The sequence below is a fragment of the Stenella coeruleoalba genome (assembly GCF_951394435.1).
Source record: "Stenella coeruleoalba genome assembly, chromosome: 14".
NCBI lineage: Eukaryota > Metazoa > Chordata > Mammalia > Artiodactyla > Delphinidae > Stenella > Stenella coeruleoalba.
In genome coordinates this window covers 19,974,505-20,001,396 of record NC_137160.1, presented here as the reverse complement: position 1 = coordinate 20,001,396, position 26,892 = coordinate 19,974,505, and the positions used below count along the sequence as shown (strand labels likewise).

Here is a 26,892-nt window from a genome sequence, read left to right as displayed (position 1 = left end):
CCCCCCGGCCGGGTCGGTGTCTTATCCGGGGAGGGGGTGCTCTGAAAGCGGAGAGGCCGAGCGTGTTGGAAGGACTGTGGCTGTAGGGCTGGCTCTCAGCGACCGAAACGGCAGCCGCCGGGGCCCCAGGTCCCCATCCCCGCCCCGTCCCGTCTCGAAGCCCCGGGAAACTGGCCGAAGGAAGCTCAGCCTGTCATACGCGCAGACCGGCCGCGCAGAGCCGTGACCGAGGTGGGGAAGGCACGCGGGGTAGCGACGCGGAGGTAGTCGAGAACCTCCCCGCCCAAGAAAGACCGGGAGGGAGAAACTACACTTCCCAGCAGGGAGAGCGACCTAACGCCCCGCCCCGCCCCCTGCCCCTCGCCCTGCTAGCCCCAGCCCCCGAGCGCCACGCATGCGCACCGCAAGCCAGCGCCATGTTGGGTCAGTTTGAAAGGGAGCGCGGGATCCGCGCTCGGCTTTGACGGCGGAGGAACCTGCGAGCTAGCGGAACCTGAGGCCGGGCGGCGTCCGGGTCTGGGTGCTTTGTCACGTCTCCCGTCGGGTGGCAGGACAGGGCTTTGGGTGGAGAATTGAGGACGTGTGCGCTTTTCTCTCTTTCCAGGCCTTCGTCGGTGAGTTTGGCCGGAAAAGGGCGTGTGTTTTCGAAAGGCGTCCCATCCTTTGACAGCCCGAGGGGAGGGGTGGGCTGTCTCCCGAGGGAGGGGGCGGGATGAGAGTCCCGGTGGAAAGCGGGCAATTTTAGGGGGAGGGTCGCGGAACGGGAAGGAGAGGACCTGACCTGGACCTCGAGGCGCTGTCGGCGATTGAAGCGGGCGGGGAGGCAGGGTCTTGGGCTTTAGGGGCCGTCACCTCGGCAAAACTGGCTGCTCGCTCTTGTTGTCTGATGAATGGTTTGTGAGAAGCCTGTGTCTGGGACTGCGGTGGGGGGTGGGTGGGTGGGTGCTGAAATCCCCGAGGGAGGTGCTTCCTAGTTAAGGGCGGAAGCTTTGAAGCCGAAGATGCTCCGCTGCAGGGGCGCCAGCGATCTTCGCTTTCCAGGGTCATTAATTCTTGTCTTTTTGCTGCAGAACAAGCACATGTTCATTTTCATAACATAAATCAGAGCTGTTATTTCTAAGAGTTGTTCTTCATTTCCTGTGAGCTATTCTCATTGGTAATTTAACGCTCTACGTTCTGTTTTTGAATGAAAGGTAGTAGAGATCTCTGGCCACTCGTGCTAACGTTCTATTCGTCGGAATGATGGATTTCCTTTTGGAGATACACCCGGAAGTGTTAACGGAAGAAATGGTAAGATGCAGGGAATTTGCTTCCAGATAATTCCGTGGCAGAAGTGAGGAGAAGTGGGTGGATAGAGTTTCGTCGTGTTGGTAGTTGAAGCAGGATGATGGGTGCATAGGAGTTGATTAAACTTTTCTTTCTTCTTTGGTGTACTTTTGGAAACTTTGCACAATAAAAATTCAGTTGTGGATTTTCTTTTTGCCTTTTGTGAATTAAAATAAATGTTATTACCCACTTACTGAGAACTGTAATCCAACAGCTTTCCTTTTTAGGGTTTTGTTTTCGTTTTCAAGGTTTTGTAAAATAAATTACAAAATCGGTAACCTGTCCTGTGTTGGAATAAGGGGGGAAACGTTTGGTCAAGTTTGTTATCCAAGCAATATTTACTTGAGAAAAGTTAAAATCATTAGTGAGAGGGGTGAAGAAAGGGCAGAGCTGACTTGGCCTAGCCATTCTTTAGAGGTATACCAATAGCATCACAGCATTCAGGGAAAGCAGAGGCTAAATAACCATTATCTTATGTTCTGCTGCTGCTTTGCACTGACTAGTGTCAGCTCTGACCTTTTACTCTTTTCTTCGTAAACGGAAAACTTTCTCAGTATTTTAAAGTCAAATTTGACAGTTATTAAGATTACATTAAAAGTTGTTAAAACTTTAACATTCCAAAAATTATAGCCAAAAATTAAACATTAATTTTATAGCATCATAGCATGTGTTAAGTCCTAGACATTAAACTTTCATTTTTACTTCAGAAAATCCATTGATTTAATTCTAAAAGAATGTCATATTATTTACTGAAGTAGTACCTGTTCACTCTGTTATTTCTTAGGTTTTCAAATATAGATCCTATTGTTGCTATATTAAGGTAGACTGGAATTCTCTCAATTTTAATAATGGAAAAACAGATGAATACATTAAAGCAATTTCCAAACTATTGTCTCCTTTGAAAGAGAGGTGGGCTGAATCCATTTTACATAAGAATTGAAAATAGTGAGGATAGTATCAAAAATGAATGTCAGAAAATGATTATTGACAGTGTTATTTTAGGAAAAGAACATTTTGCTAGCTCATTATATGGTAAGACTTGCAGTTTATTTCTTTATAAATGAATATTGTAAATTGTTTTGTTTTCTCAAGTCTTGGGGGAAGGGGTTGGCTGAAGTTACAAATTGGCATTTAAAATGTTGAAGGTGGGTATTCTCCATTGTTCCTTCTTGTTTCAGCTACGTCATTTGATGCCTTTTAAAAATTTATCAAGCACCTACTATGTGCAGCGCGTGGTGGTAGGCTTAAGAATTGAAAAATATTTTGTATAGGGAATGTTAGGTATTGTGATGTCATAGCCTATATCAGCATAAGAAAAGACTGTACATCGTAGTTTTTAGGACTTTAAAAAAAAAGTGAGTATTCTTCCCTTGGTACTTTCTATACATAGTCTTAGATGATTTTTGTATACATAATTCCAGGCACATAATAGGTGATCAATAAATGTTTTCTAAATTGATGATGAAGGAATTCACAGTAATTAAAACAGATAATCTATAATGTACATTACCTAAAAATAATTTATAGATAATGGATTTTATTTTTTAAAGAAAGTTATAAAACGTTTACAGATTTAGTAATTTCTCTCTGTACAGCTATTATTCCTTTTAATTGGAAGTTTAACCTTTTGTTTTTGTATTACAGTTGTTTCTAAGAGAAATGAGTGGAAATAACCCATTTTGAGGAAGCCATGGCAAAATTAAATACAAAGCGCAGAGTTTGTTCTCGGGAATCTTCAGTATCTTCTCTGTTAGCAAGCTGCAACCTGAGTGGTAGTAATTCCTCTAACTCTGATGGCTCTTTTCAGTATAAGGATAGACTGTACAGTTCTGCATCTCAGGCTCTACAGGCCTATATTGATGATTTTGATCTAAGCTGTGTGTATCTTGGTGCAAGCACTGGAAAGATTAACATCGATAAATGTTCTGCTAATATGCCAGAATTCTCCAACTATGTTTATAAACCAAAGAATGGTATGCTTTATTCTTTGTTTTCTTTTTGCCTACCGATTTAAAGCATTTTGAGAGATGTATTGTAGCCTTGGAAAACTAAATGCTTCTTTTGGGGTAAAAATGATTTGTAATATTGAGATCTGGTTATATTTCTTAAATGATTCTGTAATTTTCTGGTTCTTAGGGGTTTTCAGGTAAGATCCCCTTTTGACCTTAGAGGAGAAGCTCATGAAATGTAACTAATAATAGTAGATGGCTGATCCTAAACCCTTAAGCCGTTCTATTATAGCATAACAGAAATAGCATTGACTTGGTGGTTCTAGCTTCCATTAACTAGCTTAATGACTTTAAACAAATCTCAGCCTTTCAGAATTTATACTTGATCAGTTCCAATTGATGGGCTAGGGCTATATTAGTCTTCCTGATCTGTATTCTGTAGGACAGTAATATTCACAAGATGTTAAGGGTTTTTCCTTGGTAAGGTTTCCATGAATACAAGTTTGGAAAATGCATCTGTTGATAATCCAGTTAACACTTTACTGAGCACTTACAGAATGGCCCCTAGTGTGGAAAAAGGTTACATTCTACTCTTAGAAGTGGAGAATATATTCCGGAAGGGAAAATGGCAAACATGATTCTTAATTCTTAGTTTTCATTTACTGTTGAATATTATAAAGTATTTTTATATGTGATACAGGAAGGTAAACAGAACTATGCTTTGTTTTTCAGCTTTTGAAAATCTTGATGACAAAAAAGATTTGTCCTTATCCTGTAGAGGACAGACTATTAATGACATGGACTCCATTAGCCTAACAACTGATGATCTATTAAAACTTCCAGCAGATGGATCATTTTCTTTCACTTATGTTGGAGCAGGTCATGGAACTAGCAAGAAAAGCAAAAAACATACTGGAAGACTGAGTTCATCCAACAGTGAAAAGAATCAAAATTTTCAAGAACCAGCCACTCTACTGGGCAAGGATAACTTAGTTACCCCGGTTGTATACACAAATGTAAAAGGAAAGCAGTGTGGTAGGCTGAAAAACCCAAAACTTGTGAATAAGGTTAATAAATGTGTTTCTGTACCATCTTTATCTTTTAACAAGAAATCATCTTTTAGGGACAGTTCAGAACACAAACTTGAAAAGAATTACCCAAGATGGCTCACTAGCCAGAAGTCTGACCTTAATGTTTCAGGGATAACGAGTATACCGGATTTCAAATACCCAGTCTGGCTCTACAATCAAGACTTGCTGCCCGATACAGATAGTCAAAGGATTTATCAAATATTTAAAGAAGATCACTGTTCCCCTAGGCATAGTTACCAGGCACAAAGAACTTCTCAGCTAATGAATAAATTAGATTGTTTTGAATATTCTTTTGAACCGTCAAACAGTTCACATTCCTTGAGTGATGATAAAGGATTAGTTAATGAATATGAATGTGATTCTGAACATAGCCAATGTCAGTGTGACAATCCACTTCTCCCAGGATCCAAAAAGCCATTCAGTGGTAATTGTTTTGTTTTGTTGTTGTTTTTAAGAACCAAAGAAAGTGCTATAAATTTGACCTCACATCTAGGAGTTTTTGTGTCATATTCTTGATGTAACCATCAAGTGATATATCTATTTTGAACTCTTAATGGTCTTCATTTACGTAGCATTTTGTGACTGGAAAATGTCTTTTCTGTTTTTCTTTGTGTCACAACAGATGTCACTTTTTTTTTTTTTTTTTGCGGTACGCGGGTCTCTCACTGTTGTGGCCTCTCCCGTTGCGGAACACAGGCTCCGGACGCGCAGGCTCAGCGGCCATGGCTCACGGGCCCAGCCGCTCCGCGGCATGTGGGATCTTCCCAGACCAGGGCACGAACCCATGTCCCCTGCATCGGCAGGCGGACTCTCAACCACTGCGCCACCAGGGAAGCCCCAGATGTCACATTTTAACATAGCTTGCTATTACAGATATGTGTGTATTCCAAATTATCTGAATTCTTGTTGCCTTTGTGAGGTTTTGCTGTGCTTTGCATTTATTTCTTTTCTTAAAGAATTAATGTGATCTTTTAAATTAGGTGACAGAATTGAATTGCTTATCCTGAAGGCCAAGAGAAATCTAGAGCATTGTACTGAAGAATTACCGAAGTCTATGAAGAAGGATGACAGTCCTTGTTCATTAGATAAACTTGAAGCAGAAAGATCATGGGAAAATATTCCTGTTACTTTGTAAGTAAGTTACAATAGAAAAACTATTCAGTTTTCCAAATGAAGAATGTCATGTGAACATCTGATTTATCTTTTAAATAACAATGATAATTAACAGTGGTAATAACATGGTAATTCTGTAGAGCATAGCTTTCAGTGTTGCTTGCTTTAAATTGCATTTTTCATTTGTTACCACAAGATGGCGTAATATTTCATAATCTTAGGTACATTATATAATTTTTGTCTTTGTTACATGGTCCTTTTGTTGCACTGTAAAATATTAATATATATTAAATATGAGGAATTAGAACCAAAAGCAACTATTTTGCAAATGGAGAAGGCTTGAAATTCTCGTTACTTTTTTTACTTTAAGTTTTTTCTTCCTCTGTATTCTCTCCATGTATTAGAGTTATTCATTTCTTTTCATTTACAGTTTACTTTCTTAGTCATTATTTTCTGTAAATAATGGTGCATTTTCTTGTATGGTAAATGTTTGCAGTTTCTAAGATTGTTTTCATTTGTGTACTTAACCTTTATATGCCATAGTTTCTCAGAATAATTTAAAAAGTGTTTGCCTAGATACCCGTGAATATGAGTATAGAGGAGGAATCGAGAGCTTAGGTAGGAAAGTTTCTTTTAGTGGTATTATTACACGTATATTCATCAGAAATGCATTCTTGGTAATCCTGTGTCCTGCCTTAGGCTCTGATAATTTATTATCTTCAGTTGTCTAAGCCTTCATTCTGTTACAGACAGTCTGTTAATTCCTGAATCCTTTTTTTGATTCCTTCTCAGTTGAACATCTTATTCTTTTGTAAGTGGACACTGACTAATTCTAGTTTGGAATCTTGGCTCTGTCACTTCCTTGCTGAGACTCTGTACAAATCACTTCTACTTTGGGGTTGTGAGGATTCAGTTGATTAGAAAATAAATATACAGCACTATTTACAATAGCCAGGACATGGAAGCAACCTAAGTGTCCTTCAACAGATGAATGGATAAAGAAGATGTGGCACATATGAACAATGGAATATTACTCAGCCATAATAAAAAGTAAAACTGAGTTATTTGTAGTGAGGTGGATGGACCTAGAGTCTGTCATACAGAGTGAAGTAAGTCAGAAAGAGAAAAACAAATACCGTATGCTAACACATATATATGGAATCTAGAAAAAAATATATGGTTCTCATGAACCTAGGGGCAGGACAGGAATGAAGATGTGGAGAATGGACTTGAGGATAAGGGGAGGGGGAAGGGTAAGCTGGGATGAAGTGAGAGAGTAGCATTGACATATATACACTATCAAATGTAAAATACATAGCTAGTGGGAAGCAGCCGCATAGCACAGGGAGATCAGCTTGGTGCTTTGTGATCACCTAGAGGGGTGGGATAGGGAGGGTGGAAGGGAGACGCAAGAGGGAGGGGATATGGGGATATGTGTATACATATAGCTGACTCACTTTGTTATACAGCAGAAACTAACACACCATTGTAAAGCAATTATACTCCAATAAAGATGTTAAAAAAAATAAGTAAATATAAGGTACTTAGGACAGTTTCTGATTTATGATGCTCTCTTAAAAATTTTAATAGTGGCGATGATCATCCAGAGTATTTTTTGTTTGTTTAGCTTCATTTCGCACTTGTTGGTTCATTAATATCTTTTAAAAAAAAAAAACTTGGGTTAGTAATTAGCTCACTTAATTCTTAAACTTATCTTTCATCTTTACTAATTTCTTATCTTCTTATCAGTTGGTTGTATTTGTATCTGTATTTGTAAAGTCCTATAGCTGCAATACTTTGCTTTCAAGTGGAACCAAAATGGGTGAGCAAATCATATCAGAGATGCTTAAATTAAGAGTAAAATTTTTGAATGCATCAAATGTATTTTGTAATTAGATACTATGACTTCTAACTTGTATAATTATTATTAATGGTTTGCCCTAGTACCTTATGGTACAGTAGTTGATTTTTGGAAGATTAAATTCATATTATGATGGATATGTTTTACATTAAATTAATGATGGTGTGAGAAGAAGGAATAGACCTTACTTCACTGTGATAATGACAAATTATTATCAATCTGTCATCAGAAACAAAATTGACTGGGAAATACTCCAAGTAGTATACTGAGAGATAGAATAACTACAACCAGACAATTTTTTTTTTTTGGTTTAACTTTTTATAATGGAAAATTTCAAACAAATACAAAAGTATAAGAATAGTATAATGATTCCCTATATATCCAGCACCCATCTTCTATAATGAGGTAAATCCTCAACTATTTTTGTTGATAGTTGGTGGATGTACAAACTCTTTGGTAAAGAATGGGAGAAAAGACTACTTGGAAGCGAGAAAAAGTTCCTAGTAAATTACAAATCAAATGAGTCAATAATGAAGTGCTGCTAATTATTGAGAAAAAAGCATTATTACATTTAAATGTTTTAAGAAGATTCTTAGATATCTGAGTATTTGAGTTAGAGATACATCTTATATTGATTTATAAATGAAAAAGATAAAATGAGTTTCTTTATTCTCTGTAACTAATAGAATTTGGTTTGGGGAAAATTTTTACTCTTGCTGGGGATCCCCTTTCCTTCTGCTTGAACATCAAGATAGAAACTATTATTTATTGAGCTCTATTCAATGTACCAGGTATATTGAGTTAATTTATGCAATACTTCTGTGACATAAGTGGGGCTACAAATGTAGAAACTGAAGATAAAGTTTTGTGAAGTCATATAAGTGAGTGGGACTGGTATTTGAACTCAGGAATTTTAATTTCAAAATTGATCCTTCTCCCACTTTAATCTGTCCTTTATATTAATATGTGCCAGTTCTGGGGGAGAAGTCTGTCCTATTGCTTTGACGTAGAAGAGCATGTAACTGCCATCCCAGTAGAAACTGTTAATAAATTTCTGGCAGTTTTGTGTATTAATATTGAGTAACTAACTAACAATGTTTAATTGGAAAAATGCACTGCTTATTTCAAGCAAATGAGCTTTTGGAGGATACTTATATTTGAAGGCTTATTTGTTTAGTTGAAGACTAATGTCTTTAGTTTCTATATAGTTTTTCCTTAAAGCTTTAAAGGAGAAGCAAGGAGATAGGGTGGGATGAAGGAAGAAGTTTAGGGAGAAGGTGAAGGAATCACTAAGCAGCATCAATATGAATCCTAATGGTTATTTAGTGGTGACCACTTTAAATGATAACCATCAGTTATATACTGTCTAATTTTTGTAAATGGGGAACTTATTTGCTGTCTCGTATCCTTAAATCCTAGCAAATCTCCTGTTCCGGTTAACTCTGATGATAGTGTTCAACAAACTTCAAGGGCAAAGTATGCTGACGGGTTCCTTGAAGACTTTTTAAATAATGATAATCAGGTGGGTGATGTTAAATCTTTTTAACTTATTAAAAGAATATTTATGACTAATATATATAGATATTAATTTCTAAGTTATTTAGATAGTATAAAACAAAAAATGACTAAAATCCCTTCTTCCCCAACACACTTCCATAAAACCATCACTCCTAGAATTATTCATAATTTTATTTTAGTATTCTAAAGTAGAGTGACCTGGGATTGAACTCTACAGGGAGCCTAAATTGTTATTACAATGGTTTTTTTTTTTCTTGTGAAAAACATACAAAACAGAATCTTATAGAGTAAATTATATTTTCCCATATGGCGGTTGCTTATTGAGAGTTATGTTTCTAAGATGCAATTATCACCGCTATGATTTAAAATGGGAAATTTATTATCCAGTTTTATAAAATCAGCATATGTGTATCTTGCAAGTAACCCTAAAATGAAGTGTAAATGTGTATATATACACATAAGGAATGATATATAATATGATTTAGAAGTATAAGCCATGGCTGTTAAATATTGAAATACACTTTCGATATTTTAACATCTGGAAGATTTGAGAGATTGAACACTCAAAACAAAAATTAGCTAAAAATTTTAATACAATATATATCTTTTCCTTCAGTGAAATTTACTAGAGAAAGTAGAGGCTGTCAGAATATGTCTGACCTTAGAGCTCTCTTTTTTTTTTTTTTAATATTTATTTTGTCCGTACCTGGTCTTAGTTGTGGGATGCAGGGTTGCAGACTTCTTAGTTGTGGCATGCATGTGGGATCTAGTTGCCCGACCAGGGATTGAACCCGGGCCCCCTACATTGGGAGTGCAGAGTCTTACCCACTGGACCACCAGGGAAGTCCCTGACCTTAGAGCTCTGTATAAGATACTATAGCAGATGCTGATTAAGTGAAGCTTAATTATCAAATATTTAGTTGCCAAATATTTGGATACCAAGCACTTTTCTAGGAACTGTATTCCTAATAGTAAATAAGAGAGAAGAAACCTTGCATCTTGGAGTTTTTATTCCAAATTGGAGAGATAAGCTATATCAAAATGTAATATATAAGGTGATACTACAAAATGTTATAAAGAAAAATTACTTGGGATAGAGAAATTTTAACTAGAGTAGGTAGGAATCGTCTCTCTAGAGAGGTGATATTTGCGCCAAAACCTAAAATGAGTGAATAAGCCTTGTGTGTACCCATAGGGAAGTAACTTTACATGTAGAGGGAATAGTAAGTGCAGAAACCCCAACGCAGAGAAGTGTTTGGCATGTTCAAGGAATATCAGAGTCCAGTCAGTGTAGCTCAATCAGAAAGAACAAGGATGAATGGTTAAGAGATAAGATGGAGAGGTAACCAGGAGTCAGATCATGTAGCTATGTAAGTAATGGAATGAAGATTTTATGTTTTATTTCAGCGAGATGAGAAGTCACTGGAGTACTTTGGAGGAATGAAATTATCAGATCTACATTTTGAAATATAAACAGGCAGCTGTATGGAACATAGACCTTGAAAGGAGCTAGAGAAGGACAGGGAACCCAGTTAGGAGGCTTTTGCAGTCTTCCAGGATAGGGATTGTAAAGGCTTGGGCTAGGTGGGTACATTGGAGATGGTCAGAAATAGTTAGACTTGGGATGTGTTTTGAAGGTGACCTCGTAGGATGGAGATAGAGAGGATTCAAAGTATGAGTCCAAGATGTTTGAGCCAAGCAACTAAAGGATTGGGTGGTGCAATTTACTTGGACCATAAGTTTTTGCATAAGTTTTTCAGAGTTTGAGATGGATGACTGTTAAATACTAACCAACTAATCCCTTTTCTTATGCCTTTACACACACAGCCTCACTACCACGGTGTTTTTTTATTTTTAAATAATTTTAGATGTACAGAAAGTTGCAAAAATAATACAGGTCGTTCCTGTCACCCTTCTCCCAGCTTCCCTAATGTTAACATCTTATATCATAATGATCACATAGGCCCAATACTGTTACCTGAACTACAGACCTTATTCTGATTTCACCAGTTTTTCTACCAATGTCTTGTTGCAGGATCCAGCATTGCATTTAGTTGTCATGTCTTCTTAATTTACTTCAGTCTGACAGTTCCTCAGTCTTTCCTTGTCTGTCATGACCTTGACACTTTTTCAGAGTTACTGGTCGTTGGTTTTTTTGTAGATAGTTCCTGAATTGGGTTTATCTGAAGTTTTCTCATGATTAGAATGAGGTTATGAATTTTTGGCAAGAATGCAACAGAAATCATGCTGTGCCCTTCTCAGTGCATCATATAAGAGGGTTCATGATATATTGATATCATTGGTAATATTGATATGTTCCTTAGTTCAGGCTGCTGTAATAAATATGCCTTAGACCAGTTGGCTTAAACAACAAACATTTATTTTTCGCAGTTCTGGAGACTGAGAAGTCCAGATGAAGGTGTCTGGTGAGATCCTGCTTCCTAGTTTGCAGATGGTCATCTTCTTGTATCTTCAAGAGCAGAGAGGGTGAAAGCTCTCTGTTTCTCTTCTTATAAGGGCACTAATCCCACTCATGAGAGTTCCACCTTTATGACCTAGTTACCTCACAGAAGCCCCTCCTCCAAATACTGTCACATTGAGATTAGGCTTCAACATTTGAATTGTAAGGGGACACAAACATTCAGTCCAGAGCAATATGTTAATAAAATAATATGTAATATATAAAATTATAATATATTAATACTTGTGATGTTAGTCTTGAACACGTGGTGCCTACTGGTTTTCTCTTTAGTAAAATCATGGTTTCCCCTTGTAATTAATAAATATCGTAGGGGAGATACTGTGAGACTATGCAAGTAGTCTCAAACTTTCATCTACTAACTTAGTATCCATTGGTGGATATTGACTTTTTGTCTGCATTATTAATTGAAATTCTTGTGTAATGAAGAGCTATTCCTTCTCCCCATTTATTTATTAAACTATTTATATTAGGACTCATAGATATTTATTTTATTCTAGGTTTAACACAATACAATATTATTACTTATTTTGTTGCTTAAATTGTTTTAGTTTAGGCCATAAAGAGTTGCTTCAGGTTGGCTCCACGTGTCCTTTTGACATGTCCCTATGCTTTTTTGAGCACTTCTCTGAGGAGCCATGGTTCTTTTTATTGGAAAATGGTATTTAGAAACTAAGATCTAGGCACTAGGTGTGCTTATTGCTGCTGGGTTTTTATTCTAGACTTTCTCAGCAGGCAGACTTAGGAAACATAAGTTTACTAAGCCACGCATACACACATACTTATTTGTATATCTGTTTACATGTATATATTTTATATGTAGGTATAAAATCATGAGTTCGTACTGATACTACTTATTCTAGTCCAATACCACAGACTTTGTTTTAGCCCCTCTGTTCCTTATTTGTAACTTCTTTCTCATCTGGTGAGAATCTTTACTCTTATTATCTATAATAGGTTTACTTATTTTTTCAGTCTTAGCATATGCATAGTTTCAGAATTGCTAACCCATACTGCTGTAAGAAACACATTTACTAATTAGATTATATTATTTGTGTATGGTTCTTTTTGTCTTTTGCCTTGCAATATCCAGTCAAAATATTCTTTTCCAAGGTTACCGTGGTTAATTATTTTCTGCCCAACTCCTTTCAATGTGGTCATGTTGTTCATTTGTAATGCTGTTAGGTGGCTCATTTTTTTTATTGTGTAAATTGGGTTATTCCCACATTTTATGTGGTTTAAATAATTGGTTTTTGAATACATGAAACATTACTATAGTTCCGAGAGTCAGAGCTATACTATACAAAAAGACATACTCAGAGACATTCACTACAAGGATTTAATGAGAAGTCTCAGAACAAATTCTATCAAACATGCCAACGTTTATTAAACATTCATTCGTGAGTGGCACAGAACAGTTCATATAAACTGTTTTGTAGTTTTCTTTTTTGGTACTCTGACCAGAATTTTGCCTGAAAAGTTCACTCAAGGCAGACATAGCAAATTGCAGAGGCAAGCTTTTGTAACTTTTATGGTTGGCATTAGGCAACCTGAATTTCTTCTAAACCAGTGGCTGGATGCAGATCATTTAGAGATAATGCCTCAGGTGCTGTCTCTGAGGTTGTAGGAGTATAAGTGGAACTGGATCCTTATGCCCTGTTTCTTTTTCTTTCTTACTTTTTTTTTAAATTTTGGTAAAGTATATATAATATTTACTATTTTGACCTTTTTTTTTTTTTTTTTTTTTTTTTGCGGTACACGGGCCTCTCACTGTTGTGGCCTCTCCTGTTGCTGAACACAGGCTCTGGACGCGCAGGCTCAGTGGCCATGGCTCACGGGCCCAGCCGCTTCACGGCATGTGGGATCTTCCCAGACCGGGGCACGAACCCGTGTCTCCTGCATCAGCAGGCGGACTCTCAACCACTGCGCCACCAGGGAAGCCCTGACCATTTTTAAGTGTATAGTTCTGTGCAATAAGTACCGTACCTTCACATTGCTGTGCAACCATCACCACTGTCTATCTCTAGAACTTTTTCAGCTTTACCAACTGAAACTACCCACTAAACACTAACTCCCCATCCTCCTTTACCCCCAGCCTCTGCTAGCAGCATTCTACTTTCTGTCTCTATGAATTTGATTATTCTAGGAACCGTATATGTTTTAGTCTGCTGAGGCTGCCATAACAAAATACCATAGGCTGGGTGGCTTAAACAACAGGTATTTGGTTCTCACAGTTTTGGAGGTGGGAGAATCTAAGATCAAGGTGCTGACTGATTCTGTTACTGGTGAAGGCTCTCTCCCTGCCTTGCATACAAGCCACCTTCCCACTTTGTCCTCATATGGCCTTTCCTTGAGCTCTTAAGTGTCTCTTTATGAGGATATTAATCCTATGGTTTCAGGGTCCCACCCTTATAACCTCACTTAACCTTGATTACCTCCTTGTAACCTTATCTCTAAATACAGCCACGTTCAAGGTTAGGGCTTCACCATGAATTCTGGGGTAGGGGACACAATTCAATCCATAGCATCTTATAAGAAGACTCATACTATATCGTTCCTTTTGTTACTGGCTTATTTCACTTAGCATAACGTCTTCAAGGTTCATCCATGTTGTATCATCTGTCAAAATTTCCTTCCTTTCTTAGATTGAATAATACACCATTGTGTGTATGTATCATGTTTTGTTGATCCATTTATCTGTTGATGGACACTAGGTTGCTTCCACCTTTTGACTATTGTGAATAATGCTGCTATGAACATAGGTGTACAAATATCTGCTTGAATCTCTGCTTTCATTTCTTTTGGGTATATACTCAGAAGGGGAGTTGCAGGATCATTGTGGTAATTCTGTATTTAGTTTTTTGAGGAATTACCATACTGTTTTCTACAGGAACTACACCATTTTATTACGTTCCCACCCCTTGTTTCTTATACCCTGTTCATATAACTGTGGAGAGTGCCTTTAAAATCTTTTTGGCCACTGTGCTTAACTTCGTATATATGTTATACTGTCCATGTTGAAATATTTTAAATTATAGACATCTTAAGAGGCCTATTTTCCACTTTGTGGATGATTATCAGGACACAGCAACTCATTTGAAAGATGTAAAAATAAAGGTAAGACTTTAAAAAAGAAGTTTAAAAATATCCTGTACAGGTTCTCTTAACTGACTACCTTATGTGGCTAAGTGCTGTTGCCTTCTTTGGATGCAGATAAGATCAGTGGTAATCGAGGTGTGAGTGTTTTTAAGGTAGCAAGGAATGTGTGGTCCATAAAGAGGTGAAAAACCAGCATTCCCTGTGTGAAAACGTATTTGGAAGTGTGCAGAGAATATGATATTTGAAATTCTAGTCCTTGTTCAGCTGATAACCAGCGTCATTTACACACTTGAAAAGAGCATATTGACTTACCTGCTCTCTGAGGACCTTTCAGTTCAAAAAATCTATAATTTTAAATGTACTAAGTGAACGCATTGCAAATGTAAACATGTACCATTCATTTTAAAAGAACAAGGACTGGGAAGGATGTGCCAAGCTGTTAATAGTGATTGTCTTTAAGTGACTGGGTAAGGAGAGGTTTATGAGTTACAGTTTTGATTTGTTGGAACACTTTATTGACATGTATTGTTTGGATTTTGCATTAATTTATATTGTGGGGAAATAATACAAAATAGAACTTTTCCCCTTCTGAATTTGGATGGTTTATCATTCATCTGTTTTAACTTGTAGAGCTGTACCCTTTCTGGAGGGAAACACCATGGTCCTGTTGAAGCCCTGAAACAAATGTTATTTAATCTTCAAGCAGTGCAAGAAAGTTTTAATCAGAATAAAACCACAGAGCCAAAAGGCGAAATTAAACAAGTAAGCACAAACTTAATTTATGAATTGAAATCTATGAATGTGAATTGAGATCTGTGAAGGATAAGATTTCCTCCTAGATCTTTCTTAGCCTCACCTCTAATTTTATGTTAATAAGCATGGTATATAACACATGTCGTAGAGTTGCACTGTTTTTATTCTTTTTTTAGAAAGTAACTTACTCAAATTTAATACTGTAAGATTTTTGCAGTTGTGTACCCCTGAATGGATTGTTCTGTTAAGTTTATGGTTATAAATACAACATCGTATTTAGATATGATGTTATTAAAACTGTAGATGAAAGGTTTGTAAGAGTTGTTTTTTAATGCCCTACAAAATTATTCTGTGTAGTCCAACTTCCTGTGTTTATATTTGAGGTGACCTAGAGAACCTTTCGACATTAGACTTCTCCCCATAACCTTTGTCATCTGAAGTTTCATTTTGTTACCATGTGTTTATTGACTCTTAATACGGTTATGTAAAGTTTTATTTTAAAGTAATTGTGTTTTTGTGTATTTCCTAGGAATTTGGAAATCTGTTTCTGCTTTGGGCTGATATTTCATAGGGGTCGAATTTTCCTCACAGTAGTATAGTGTTTGCAAACCTAGCTTATGTTCTTCCAAGCCTGATTGTGAATTCTAATTCTGCCACTTACTAGCAAGTGCAGTATTTGTACAGATCACTTAACCTCCTTAATTTCAGTTTCCTCTTCTGTAAAATGAGATTGTTGAGAAGACAAATTGAAACAAACTATAGAAAGTACTTATTATAGTCCTTGGCACCTGGTAAAAACTTAATACCTGGAAAATACTTAATACATTTTAATTGATATTGTTTATTTTGTTATTCAGTAGAGCTTTACAAAATTCAGTTTTCATTACAAGTGAGTGTGCTAGATTTTAGGAACTATCACATGCTACTCACTTAAGTTGTATTTCTTAATTTTTCTCCTTACATTCTAATGATCATGACACTAACATACAGTGCAATCCATCCTTCTTTTCCTTCCCCTTTTAAACATTCTTGAGATAAAGCCTTGTTCAGTAAAGTCATAATTTCAAGCCAAGATTTGATATTTAATGAACAAACATTTTGAAGCATACTTTAGGACAGTTGCAAGATGAAAAAGTTGTAGTATTTTTAGAATAAAAAAATATATATATATTTAATGCTTTACTGAAAGTTATTTGCTTAGAATTATTTCCTTAGGAATGCGGACAATATTTTTAATGTTCTTATTAATCACACATATTAAATAGCATATAAGTTTATAATTATATAATATTTTCACTGTTTTATTATATTTGGTGTTTTTAATAATAGGTTTCAGAAGATGATTTCTCTAAATTACAGTTGAAGGAAAGTATGGCTCCTGTTAATAGGTCACTTCAAAAGTAAGTGTTCTCTGTTAATTTCTGAGTATGTTATGGATACAAACATCTCTGATTGAAATCAGAAGGTTACAGAATGGAATTAAAGTAGCTGGAAGAGGAGGTGTGCTAGGTATATTTAAGATTCTTGGAGCATAATTTTTAATCCTGAGATTTTCTCTTAAATTTGCGCTATTTTCTATTGAAAATGTTCTTAGGACCTAATGAGATAACTGTAGACACTAAAAATATAATAGATGTGAATGGCCTAGGGAAAATATCTTTTCATTTCTGAGTAATACCAACAATTTGAGATAGTATTGGTGTGGATATTCTGGAAGAACAACTTGTGCGTGAAATGTGTTGTCATATATTCCCTCTAGAAGAGATAAATAATCCTAAGTAAGTATATCATTATTTGACATATCGCCACAGAAATTTAAGTGGATATAATGTCCTGGATATAAAGATAGGTCTAAATGCCCTAAGGTGTTAATCTACTTATTTTCTTAGTTACATATCTTAAAAAGTTGGGAAGAATTTCCTATAGTCATGATATTGGTAGAAGAGACGGGTATTTATTTTATAGATTTGATTGTGTGAATATGAAGCGCCCTTACACATATGAATGTGTAAGATTTTGTAATTCTCAATACTAAAGGCCATGCTGTGAAAACCAAACTTAACGATAGCTGGGAAGTTGTCTCATTTCTCAGATCTCTTTTCGTGCTCAATTTTCTGGTCTTCGTTCTACACTAGGGATAGACAGAATTAGCTCTCAGACTTGCAAAACTTGACCCTAAAGCAAACATTTTTCTTTATTCTAATGTGCTCATATTTTACTTAGATCTAGGAAAGAGTGGGCAGTTTGTTCTGAAAAGCCTTTCATTCAGTTCTTGCTGGATTCTAGGCTGAATATAGGCCAGTAAACATAGTATTTAAGAGAACAGCCAGTATAGTAGTACTAGTAGAAAAACAAATGTAAGATGTCAATGGGTAAAGTATAGCTAAATTGCCATCACATAATCAGTGTTACTGAGTTTCTGTGGGTTGATTAGTATTTACTTGAATGATCATCAATAGATACATTGTCACAATAAGAAATGAGTTTTTTAATTTCAGTTTTTAAGGTGAATGACTATTCAATGTTGTAATACAACCCTTAGGTTGATGTTTTCCCCATTAGCCTGCTTTTTCACTTTTTGAGAGAAGAAAATCAAGAATAATTTCCTTCTACAATTTTATCCTTCTCTTCTCCCTACACTTAACTTTGAAATACCAATCACTTTTGATAGACTCTTCTCTAAACAGATCGCTTTATTCTCAAAACGGGAGATAGAAGTTAGATGAAAGGAACTGCCAAATGATTGCGTAGCTGAGGTAGGGAGACTGAAGATTTCACACTTCTACTTAGCTTTTTTATTCCTTCCCATTATTACCCACTCCCCTTTCTACCTGACATTTTGTTTTAAAGACATAAAATATACTACATGGGATTAGAAAGGAAACCAGTTATAGTGAATTAACTATGAAAATATTAAAATACATTTCTAATTAGTAAAATATGCTTCTCTTTATTGCATTTAAAATAAGACAATACATTTAAAATACAGGTAAGTTAAAATTCATTTTGTAAAAACATGTATTAGTGTGAAGGCCTTTTGCATAACTTGAATAAAAGCATTAAACCATGGTGTGCTCTTTTACTTACCTTTCACATATTGATCAGCAAACAATTACAGAAAGGGAATATTGGAAGGCATTGATGTCTGGGTTACCAGTGAGACTTCACTATTTGGAGGATGAAAACTAGACTTAAAGTTGTCTAATAGTTGGCCAGTTATGTCATATGAACTTTTGGACTGTAGACAGCAAGACTTAGAGGACGTATGTTTTAGCAGTGGGTTTAATAACTGTTGTAATTTTGTAACTATTATATAACTATTGTAATTTTGAAGTAGTGATGAGTATAAAACATACTTGCAATGACTGTAATGTGATATCAAAATACCTCTGATTTCTATGGCGTATGAGGTCACAGATTTTGGCTGTTGCTTACATTCATAATGGAAGGAAATGCTAATTTAGAGATAGCATTTTGTGAAAATAAAGATGATTTTTTTCCCCATCCAATTTCATAGACCCTCTGAATCTAAAGGATCTGTTGACCCTCCGATTTGTAAACAGTAACATCAGATTCTAGCCACTTGTCATCTTCCTTCTCTTGAGTCACAGCCTGAAAAGAAAAAAGGAAGATAAGCCCCAAGTATATTTACAGATTATCTTCTTCCTCATAAATATGTCTGTAGGAAGAAAATAATTCTTTAAGTAGAGAGATATTAGGATGTAGAAATAATAAAGTCTAATTTTACCTCTGATTGCTTAGTAACTCTGGGTGAGTTATTGTCATTTAGATAATGAAGATGACAATCTCAGAAATTAACAGAAGCTGCCAAAAGGATGGCAGAATTCAGATTCTTAATACATTTGAGTAGAAGTGTCTAAGAAATAGAGTACAGGGAAATAGACGTAATGCAGTAATTAACACTACTAATTTCCTCCCTCTCCTTATCCTTGGTAAAGTGGAAGATATATTTTATTTAATATACATCAGTTGAACCTGTGTTGGAGACTGTAGAATAAGGTGTTGTAGTCACCACCTTTCAGTAACTTCTCACTAATTTCTCACTTTAGAGATTACTGGTATATTATTTCTGTTTTTCTTGGTCTCTTATTTATCAGAGATCTGAAATATGGTTGATTAACTGATATTTTTGAGTGATCCTCAAGGATCTGAAGGGTAAGGGAGAAGGAAAGCTGGAAGAATACTTTTAGAGGAAGACTGGAAAGTTAAGGGCTCCTATCTTCTTGGTTTGTCTGAGGGATGATTGAGAAAAACCAGGGTGTTGGTATAATACTGCATTATTCAATGTAATTGTCATTTGTTTTCCCCCATGCTCAATAAAAATGAGTTTTCCTCAATTGTAACTGATTGTTTAGTGCTATTTAAATTTAGCTCTCTTGATTGTACATGTTAAAAATGAATTATGTCCTTTATTTCTTAAATGATATACACAGTATATCAGAAGGTATCATTTCATTCTGCAAAGTACATGAAAAAGATGCTTTAAGTGTGACACAAGTGATACCTATTATTGTTTCTTATTAGGCTACTTGGCACACTTTCAAAAAAAAAACCCTTAAATGTCAAACATACAATTTTTTTAAGTAAGTGTTTATAGAATTTTAGATGAATTATTTTAACCCTCAGTTATTCAGATTGCAAGGTTTTGTAAAGAAAAATTTTCAGTTTTGATACTAAAACTATTCCATAAACTTATCTCTCATACTAATTTTGAAGTTAAGAAACAATATAATCACCATTTCTTTTTGCATTACCTATTCAGTCCTTAATATTGGTTTATAATGTGTTTTATACTTTTTAATGAAGGGCTTTGCACCATTTATCTCGCCTGAGAGACCTGGTTGATGATTCCAGTGGGAAACAGTCACCGAAAATACGAAGAGGAAAATAAAACTCTAACCAATAAGTAGTCACCACAGAACAAAAATGTATTTTTTTTCCTATTGCTTAAACTGACAAAGTAATTAGAAGCCATATATTATTCTGTGATTGGTTCAAGTATTATATATTTTTTAAAAACCAGACTTGAAAATGTTCATAGATTTTTGTGGTCTATCCTCATTTTGTGCCGAAATACCAGGAGGTGAACTAGAAGTACCCACACTATGTGGCCTAGTCTGACTTTGGTCTTCAGGCTGTCAAATGTCTAATATTCAAAGATGGATGATTTCCGTTCTTGAAGCTTACATGGACTTAACTTTCTTCAGCATCCTCATCATTTTATCATCTGATTCTGGATCATTAAGAAGCTTTTCCTGGTTTCTATCCAAAAGCTCTTAAATAGACTCTTTTATAAAGTTAGTATCCACTTAAGGAGCTTGAGGAATGTCAAAATTGTTATGGTGTATCTTATCCATATGGAAGTATGTTACTTTCAAGTTTCATAAAGCAAACATTTAAGAATATGTTATATTTGCAAATAACATTAACTGGTGCAGTGCTAAAAGGATGTTTTATATTGTGAATTCCAGGAAAACCTCATTTAATTAATGCTTTGATTCTATATGTAAGATAATCTTGACAGTACTTGACAGTTTATAAAATATTTGGGGGGGATATTTGAGATTTTAATATTTTGATATTATTTCCCAGATTTAAGTTTTGAGGTTAGCTCAAACTAGTAAAAACTATATCAGTGGCCAGTTGCTTTATGGAATTTGATAACTAAACTTAAATGAATATGGAAAATTAGAAAGTAACTGTATTTTAAAGCTATTTTGTAAGTGCTGAACTTTCTTTAAGGTTTGTCACTAGCTAGGACTGAACAGAGCTCTATAATTTTGCAACTTCTACCAAATGAGCGTCTAATAAGCAGGAAGCATCTTTACAACAAAATGAAGGAATAATTCATAAGACATGGCGAAGCATATTAAAAAAGCCTGATGAAATTAAAGAATTGGTATGCATACAAATAGTACAAATTAACACCACCCAAATTGGAGCGCTTTTGCTAATAAGTAGCTTCACTGTCAAATAGGAATTTCTAAGTACATTGGGTCAAAGAATTTTTTCCCCCCAATTTAAAGCACTATCTAAGGCCTTTGTTATAGAACTTACATGTCAGAGACTGTGGAGTGAATCCTGTCTTTCTTTTCCTTGCCTAGTGAGTCAGTCACTGTACTATTCTTTTTGCCCAGTTTGAGAGTCACTTGCTAATAAGTTTGTTGTGTTTACTCTGTGGAGGTGTTTTTGCTGCAGACATTCTATTTCTGATTATGGTCTTCTGCTTCACAGCAGATAGTTTGCATACAATCAAACAAGACATTACTTTGATGATTGAAATGTGGTTGGCTGTTAAAAGTGCAGATAGATTTTAAGTGGATGAACATAGATCTGAGCGGAGCGTGTTCCAGTGAAATCCAGTATCCAACGAATTCTAAAGGCAGAGCAGACAAAGATAGCAGATAATTACATATTATCTGTTGATCAGATATAATATGTTTAGTATACCTAGAAAGCATCTCCAAAGGGATTATTATGCTGTGTTGACTCTGAGTAGCACTGATTTGGTTAGTTCTTCCATTTGCAAGAACATATATCCAGTACTAAATAAGATAAGCCTGTTCTAAAATTTTGTTATAACTAGTATTTTAAGAAACTTGATTATACTTACCCCAGAGTATTTTTCCTTTTGTATTAAATATGGAAGTTTAAGTTTTTTAGCAAAAAAGAGAACTTTAAATGATTAATTCTAACCTTTCAAAAAATATATAGGAGATTCAAACAAGAAAAAAATGTAAATGATAAATGTTCAATAAATTCTTTAAGGAATTGATTTAATTAATTGTTAAATATTTCAGTATTTTTTATTTTGAGATTTCCAGAGGAAAAAAAGGAGACAACAGTATTGAGACTGCTGAGTTGGGAATTTAAAGCAGATGAGAACAATTAGTTTTAAAAATAGGATTGTGAATATAAAGTTTTATCAACCTTTTTCTCTCTTTTAGGTATATTGAAAAATATTAAATAGAAAAAGTGATAAAATTTTAATAAGACATTTCAGATTTTTAATTGAGCATGAAAAAATTTAACCTAATTCCAAAAATTATTTGAGATCAGTCGATAAAAGTGTGATGCATATGTGAAGACTTGAAACTCAACTGTATTTTCTTTGTTATCAGTAAGAACTCTCAGTTTTTTCTGGGACAATTCATTTCAGCTTCATAGAGATTTCTGACCAAACTGAGGAACTCTGTCTTCTTGGGTTTGTTTGGGTTATATGTCTCTCTAGTTATGTTATTTCTTGTTGAAATTTATAAATGTGGATTTGGGGGGTTATTATTTTGTATTTAATGTTTCGGATAATGTCTTGTTAAATCATATGCAGTTATACCAAAACGTTGCCTGAAGATAAATCATGACAAGATTTCTTTTTTTCCCCCTATGTTTTGAATATGTGGAATCACTCATTACTTTGAATTTGTTTCCTTTTTTCCTGTCCCACCTTTCACTGTGTCTCAAAACCTCTTTGTTAGAAGTGCTCTCAAGAAGTAAACTTGACAATAGGCAAGTAGCATGAAAGGGAACAAAATTCATCTGTGGCTAAGATCATTTTCCTTTTTTGAACAAAAGTATTAGTTTTTTACCCTCCCAGTTTATTCTACATTGTCCTTACGGTAGACCAGACATGTCTGCGTAACAACTTTTTTTTTACAATGTAGCAACTTCGTTACATTAACAGAGACTAGTCCATTTGCCTCCTAATATTTATTTCACCCATGACCATTCTTCCCCTCATTTTCAGTTCATACATCCAAAGACATCCTGACTAGTGTTTACAAGATACTGTTGTACACACCGCCACTGTAATCTTACTGATTTATTTCAGCAAGTTTGCTGCAGCTAAATTGCTTTACTCAGATTCTCCCAAACTTTCTGTGTATGTTCTCACCTTTATGCATATTATTTCTCATACTTGAAATACTCAGTTTTCTTTCATTCTGGTTATTTAAAGCTTACTCTGCCATTTCTTTAAAGCTCTGACAGAGTTTATACTTACTTTTCCAAACATTCTCACCTTCCAAACTCTGGTAGCTTGGCTCTCCATTTTCCTTCCCCATCGCTCATTTAGCTGTTATATTTCTTGTTTATGTTTTTGATATTCTTCTTGTAGCAAATTTGTATCCTTAGGGGAGAAAATGTCTCAAAAAGTATTAGATGATTGATTCTGTTTTGTCTCCTTGATAGTGTCTCTTACATAATGATGTATAACCAGAAACATGTAAATTTAAAGTGTTAATTGATAATTCTAAGCCTGATTTCCTATATAAGGTTGTAAGCTCAAGATAGGAGAAACCACGTCTTTTATTTATGTGATGTCCTGCAAATCCTTCTTAAAATGAGGTAAATTAAACCTATTATGGAAGAGATTTCTTTTTTGATATTGCAGTTTATCAAATAAGATTAACATTTTTGTATTTTGGATGACTTGGTTATAAGCTTTCTAACCTCTTGAGCCCTGAAAACTTTTAAGATTTTTGAGTTTTTATATATTCTGCATTTCATCAGGTACATGAACTATTTTACAGATCTAGGACTAAGTCTAGGGAAACTTTCAGTGGCTGGTTTTCATTGTGTTGCTGCTTTGAGCCTGGCTTGATGGGAAACTATCAGTCTGGGTCCAATCTAGAAACAGGAACCACACAGTGATTGTAAACAAGAGAAGCTTAATATAAAAAAAAGTTTTAAACTGGTCAGACTCCCAGGAGTTCAGCATTTGCAGCAGCTGAAGAAGTGGTGTTTCCCTGGACCTGGCTGCCTCCCTCTCTCCCGGGTTCCACAGGGGGAAAAAAAGTTTTAAATTGTGACAAAAGAGATATATAAGAGAGCTCTATATGGTACCCCAGAGATAAGGGAGAGTGCTCAAGGAAGGACAACCTTTTAAGAAGGAGCTAAGAGTTGGGGTCAGAGCTTGTAGCTGCAGTCACTTGATGGCACAGTTTACTGGTTTGTCCAGACCAGAGTCGGTTTTCAGTTACTAGGCAAGCAGGAAGCCATTCTCCAAGGTTCAGGGAAGCTGCAGGTGGTGTCTGGGTGTGGGCCTGGAGAGGGAGTGAGGATTCTTTCTGCATGCTGGACAGTGCTGGCTGGACACCTGGAGCGTAAGGGGTTTGTATTGGGAAAGTTGGGAGGGTGATCACCAGCCTGGGCCAGGTCTGTGAGGTCGCCAAGGAGAACCATACATTCTGGGACTGTGACTGGGGCAGAGAACTACCTGGTGTCTTTATACCCACCTTGTTTACTGATGGTGGAGCTGCCAGAAAGCAGCAGGTGAGCCCTGTCAGGGTGAATTTGGAGCTGAGAGACTATAAATTGATGACTGGCATGGAAACTTGTCAGGTTCTAGAAAGGTTTTGGTGGGAGAAAACATCATAAGGGAAATTTAAAAAATGCTTCACCTGTCCAACTCTGACCTCCCTGTTTTGCAATATACTATGTAGCCTGTCCAAACCAAGAACCTGGAATAAAGATAAAATAGCAAAAATGTCAGGTCATTTGGAAAACAGGCCCAGTAAGAAACCTTGGGCCAATATTTTCAAAATCTAATGAATTTGGTAATTTTGTAAAAGAAAACGGATCTGAACTAGAAATCTGGGACTATTGTAAATATTCTGGAATTATATGAAAGAAGATCAGAGTATCAGGGGAGTAGATTGCGTTCCTTCAATTATGTTTCATCAAGGTGCCACATAACTTTTGAGTGTTTTTGGAAATTGAGCGTTTCCTGCAATTGGAATGCTTTGTTTTGTAGTATATTGCTTCAATTAAGCCATGATTTTTTCTGTGTCTTCCACATATTACTCTTAATTTTGCCTTTCAAGACAATCTCACATTTTGGTCTTCCTAATATTGGAACCAACAAAAATAATGCTACTTCCATCTTTCAGGCTGTTTCTAGTTTCTAAATTATTTTTTTGGACAAAGTTTTATGTTCATTATTGTCTCACTTTTTTTTGAATGCTGTCTAGCTTTCCCTGTGTTGTTTAAATGTCTATATTATCCAAATGATCCAGAGCCCTACTTAACAGCAAAACTCTAGAGTATGCACTTTATTTTTCGTAGTGATACATGATTGACATATATTAGTTTCAGGTATACAACATAATGATTCGATATTTGTATATTTGATGTTTGTATATAAGTCTAGTTAACATCCATCAACTGTATTTTTTCTTATTGCCACCCATAGCTAATTTTTTCCCAGCTTTGTTGAGGTATAATTGACAAAATTGTAAGATATTTAAAGTGTATGTCGTGATGATTTGATATACACATGTTGTGAAAAGATTCCTCCATCTTGTTAATACATTCATCACCTCATATTTATCTCTATTTTGGTGAGTTGTTTTCATTTTTTAAGAAATGTGGCATCAGATGTCCAAGATGCATAGAGTAGATCATAAAGGATCTACATATTGTTCTTTGATAATTTATTATTCCATTCAGCATTCATTTATTTGGCTCTGCGTGGCGGTGGAAGGAGGAGAGAGGAGTGTAAGGGTGGGAGAGATGATGACAAAGTATGGCTATCGTGAGGAACTCGATGGAAATATATAAGTGTATACAGTTACACTACCCCAGGTAAGTATTGTTTCAGAGAAATGAAGATGGAGCAACTGCTATTAAGGCACAGGCGATGGAGCAGCTAAGTGGCCGGAAGAATCAGGAATGAGTTCGCTCAGGAGGGAATGCTTGAGCTGATCTCCAAAATGAACAAATTTGCCATCAAAGAAATTGGATGGAAGGTTGTTTGCTCTAGGCAGAGAGTAAGACGTGCAAAGACTCGAGTCATTAAAAAGGTCTGATACAAAATTACTGAGTTGGAAGGGTATGTTGTGTGTTGTTAGTGGAAGAAACCAGTGCTTTAATATCGGGCAGATTTGTTTTATGATTCCACCATTTATTAGCTCTTTGTTGTAAACAAGCTCCTTGATCTTGCCTGAGGCTTTATTTAAATTTTCCCTTCCATTTGTAGTAGGTACTTGGCAGTTTTGTTTCAAGAATTAAATGGTAATGCCTCTCACGTGATTTCAGTAAACACTAGCAGCTAATAATGTTAATACACCTAGGTGGGGGGAGGCTTTGAGCTCAGCCCCTGGCATGCATTCACCAGTTACAACTCTTGAAAACTGTGCTGGAATATATTAAGAAATGCTCTTATCTCCCTCTCTTCCCACACCAAGGTATAACTCTTTCGTTTTGAGGAGAAAGAAACATCTCTCTCCATTCTGTAGGCCACCTACGTTCTTTAGACTGTAAGCATTATGATTAGGACCCCAATTCTCTTCTTCCTCTTCAGGATGCTTCAGCCCAGGGTTCCTGTTAGACCACTCATGTCCTTTGTGCTCCGTCTCTCCTAGTTACCATCCCCACACTCACATAATGGGAGGGTGTTTGAGCCTAGGCAATGCTTCTGCCATTGTAAAGTGGTGGCCCTTGGAAGAATACTTCACTTTGGATCTTCAGCAAGCTATAGACTTGACATCATGAGTTGGGAGTGGAGGTTCAAGGGAAGTACACTTGTTACTTATCCTTTAGACCTCTTCACCGCACATATGATTAAAGCAAGTTTAGCTGGTAGACTAAGCCAGTGGCCATAACCTCCCCAACACTCTCACTTCTAGTAGGAGAAAAGAGAAGGTGTGAGGTGGGGAACGAGTAAAAACAGAAAGGGGCAACGAG

At 35.9% G+C, this 26,892-nt stretch overlaps 1 protein-coding gene across 1 annotated transcript; it reads left to right on the top strand.

Moving 5' to 3' along the window:
- The first annotated feature begins 532 nt into the window (after positions 1–532).
- Positions 533–23,557, top strand: LOC307196704 (lung adenoma susceptibility protein 2). Its single transcript, XM_079941924.1, is given in 10 exon segments — positions 533–614; positions 1,194–1,290; positions 2,971–3,299; positions 4,008–4,790; positions 5,347–5,497; positions 8,760–8,862; positions 15,067–15,198; positions 16,519–16,589; positions 20,017–20,072; positions 20,075–23,557. Coding segments are annotated over 8 exon segments (1,614 nt in total). The 5' UTR covers positions 533–614; positions 1,194–1,290; positions 2,971–3,016; the 3' UTR covers positions 20,110–23,557.
- The last annotated feature ends 3,335 nt before the right edge of the window (positions 23,558–26,892 follow it).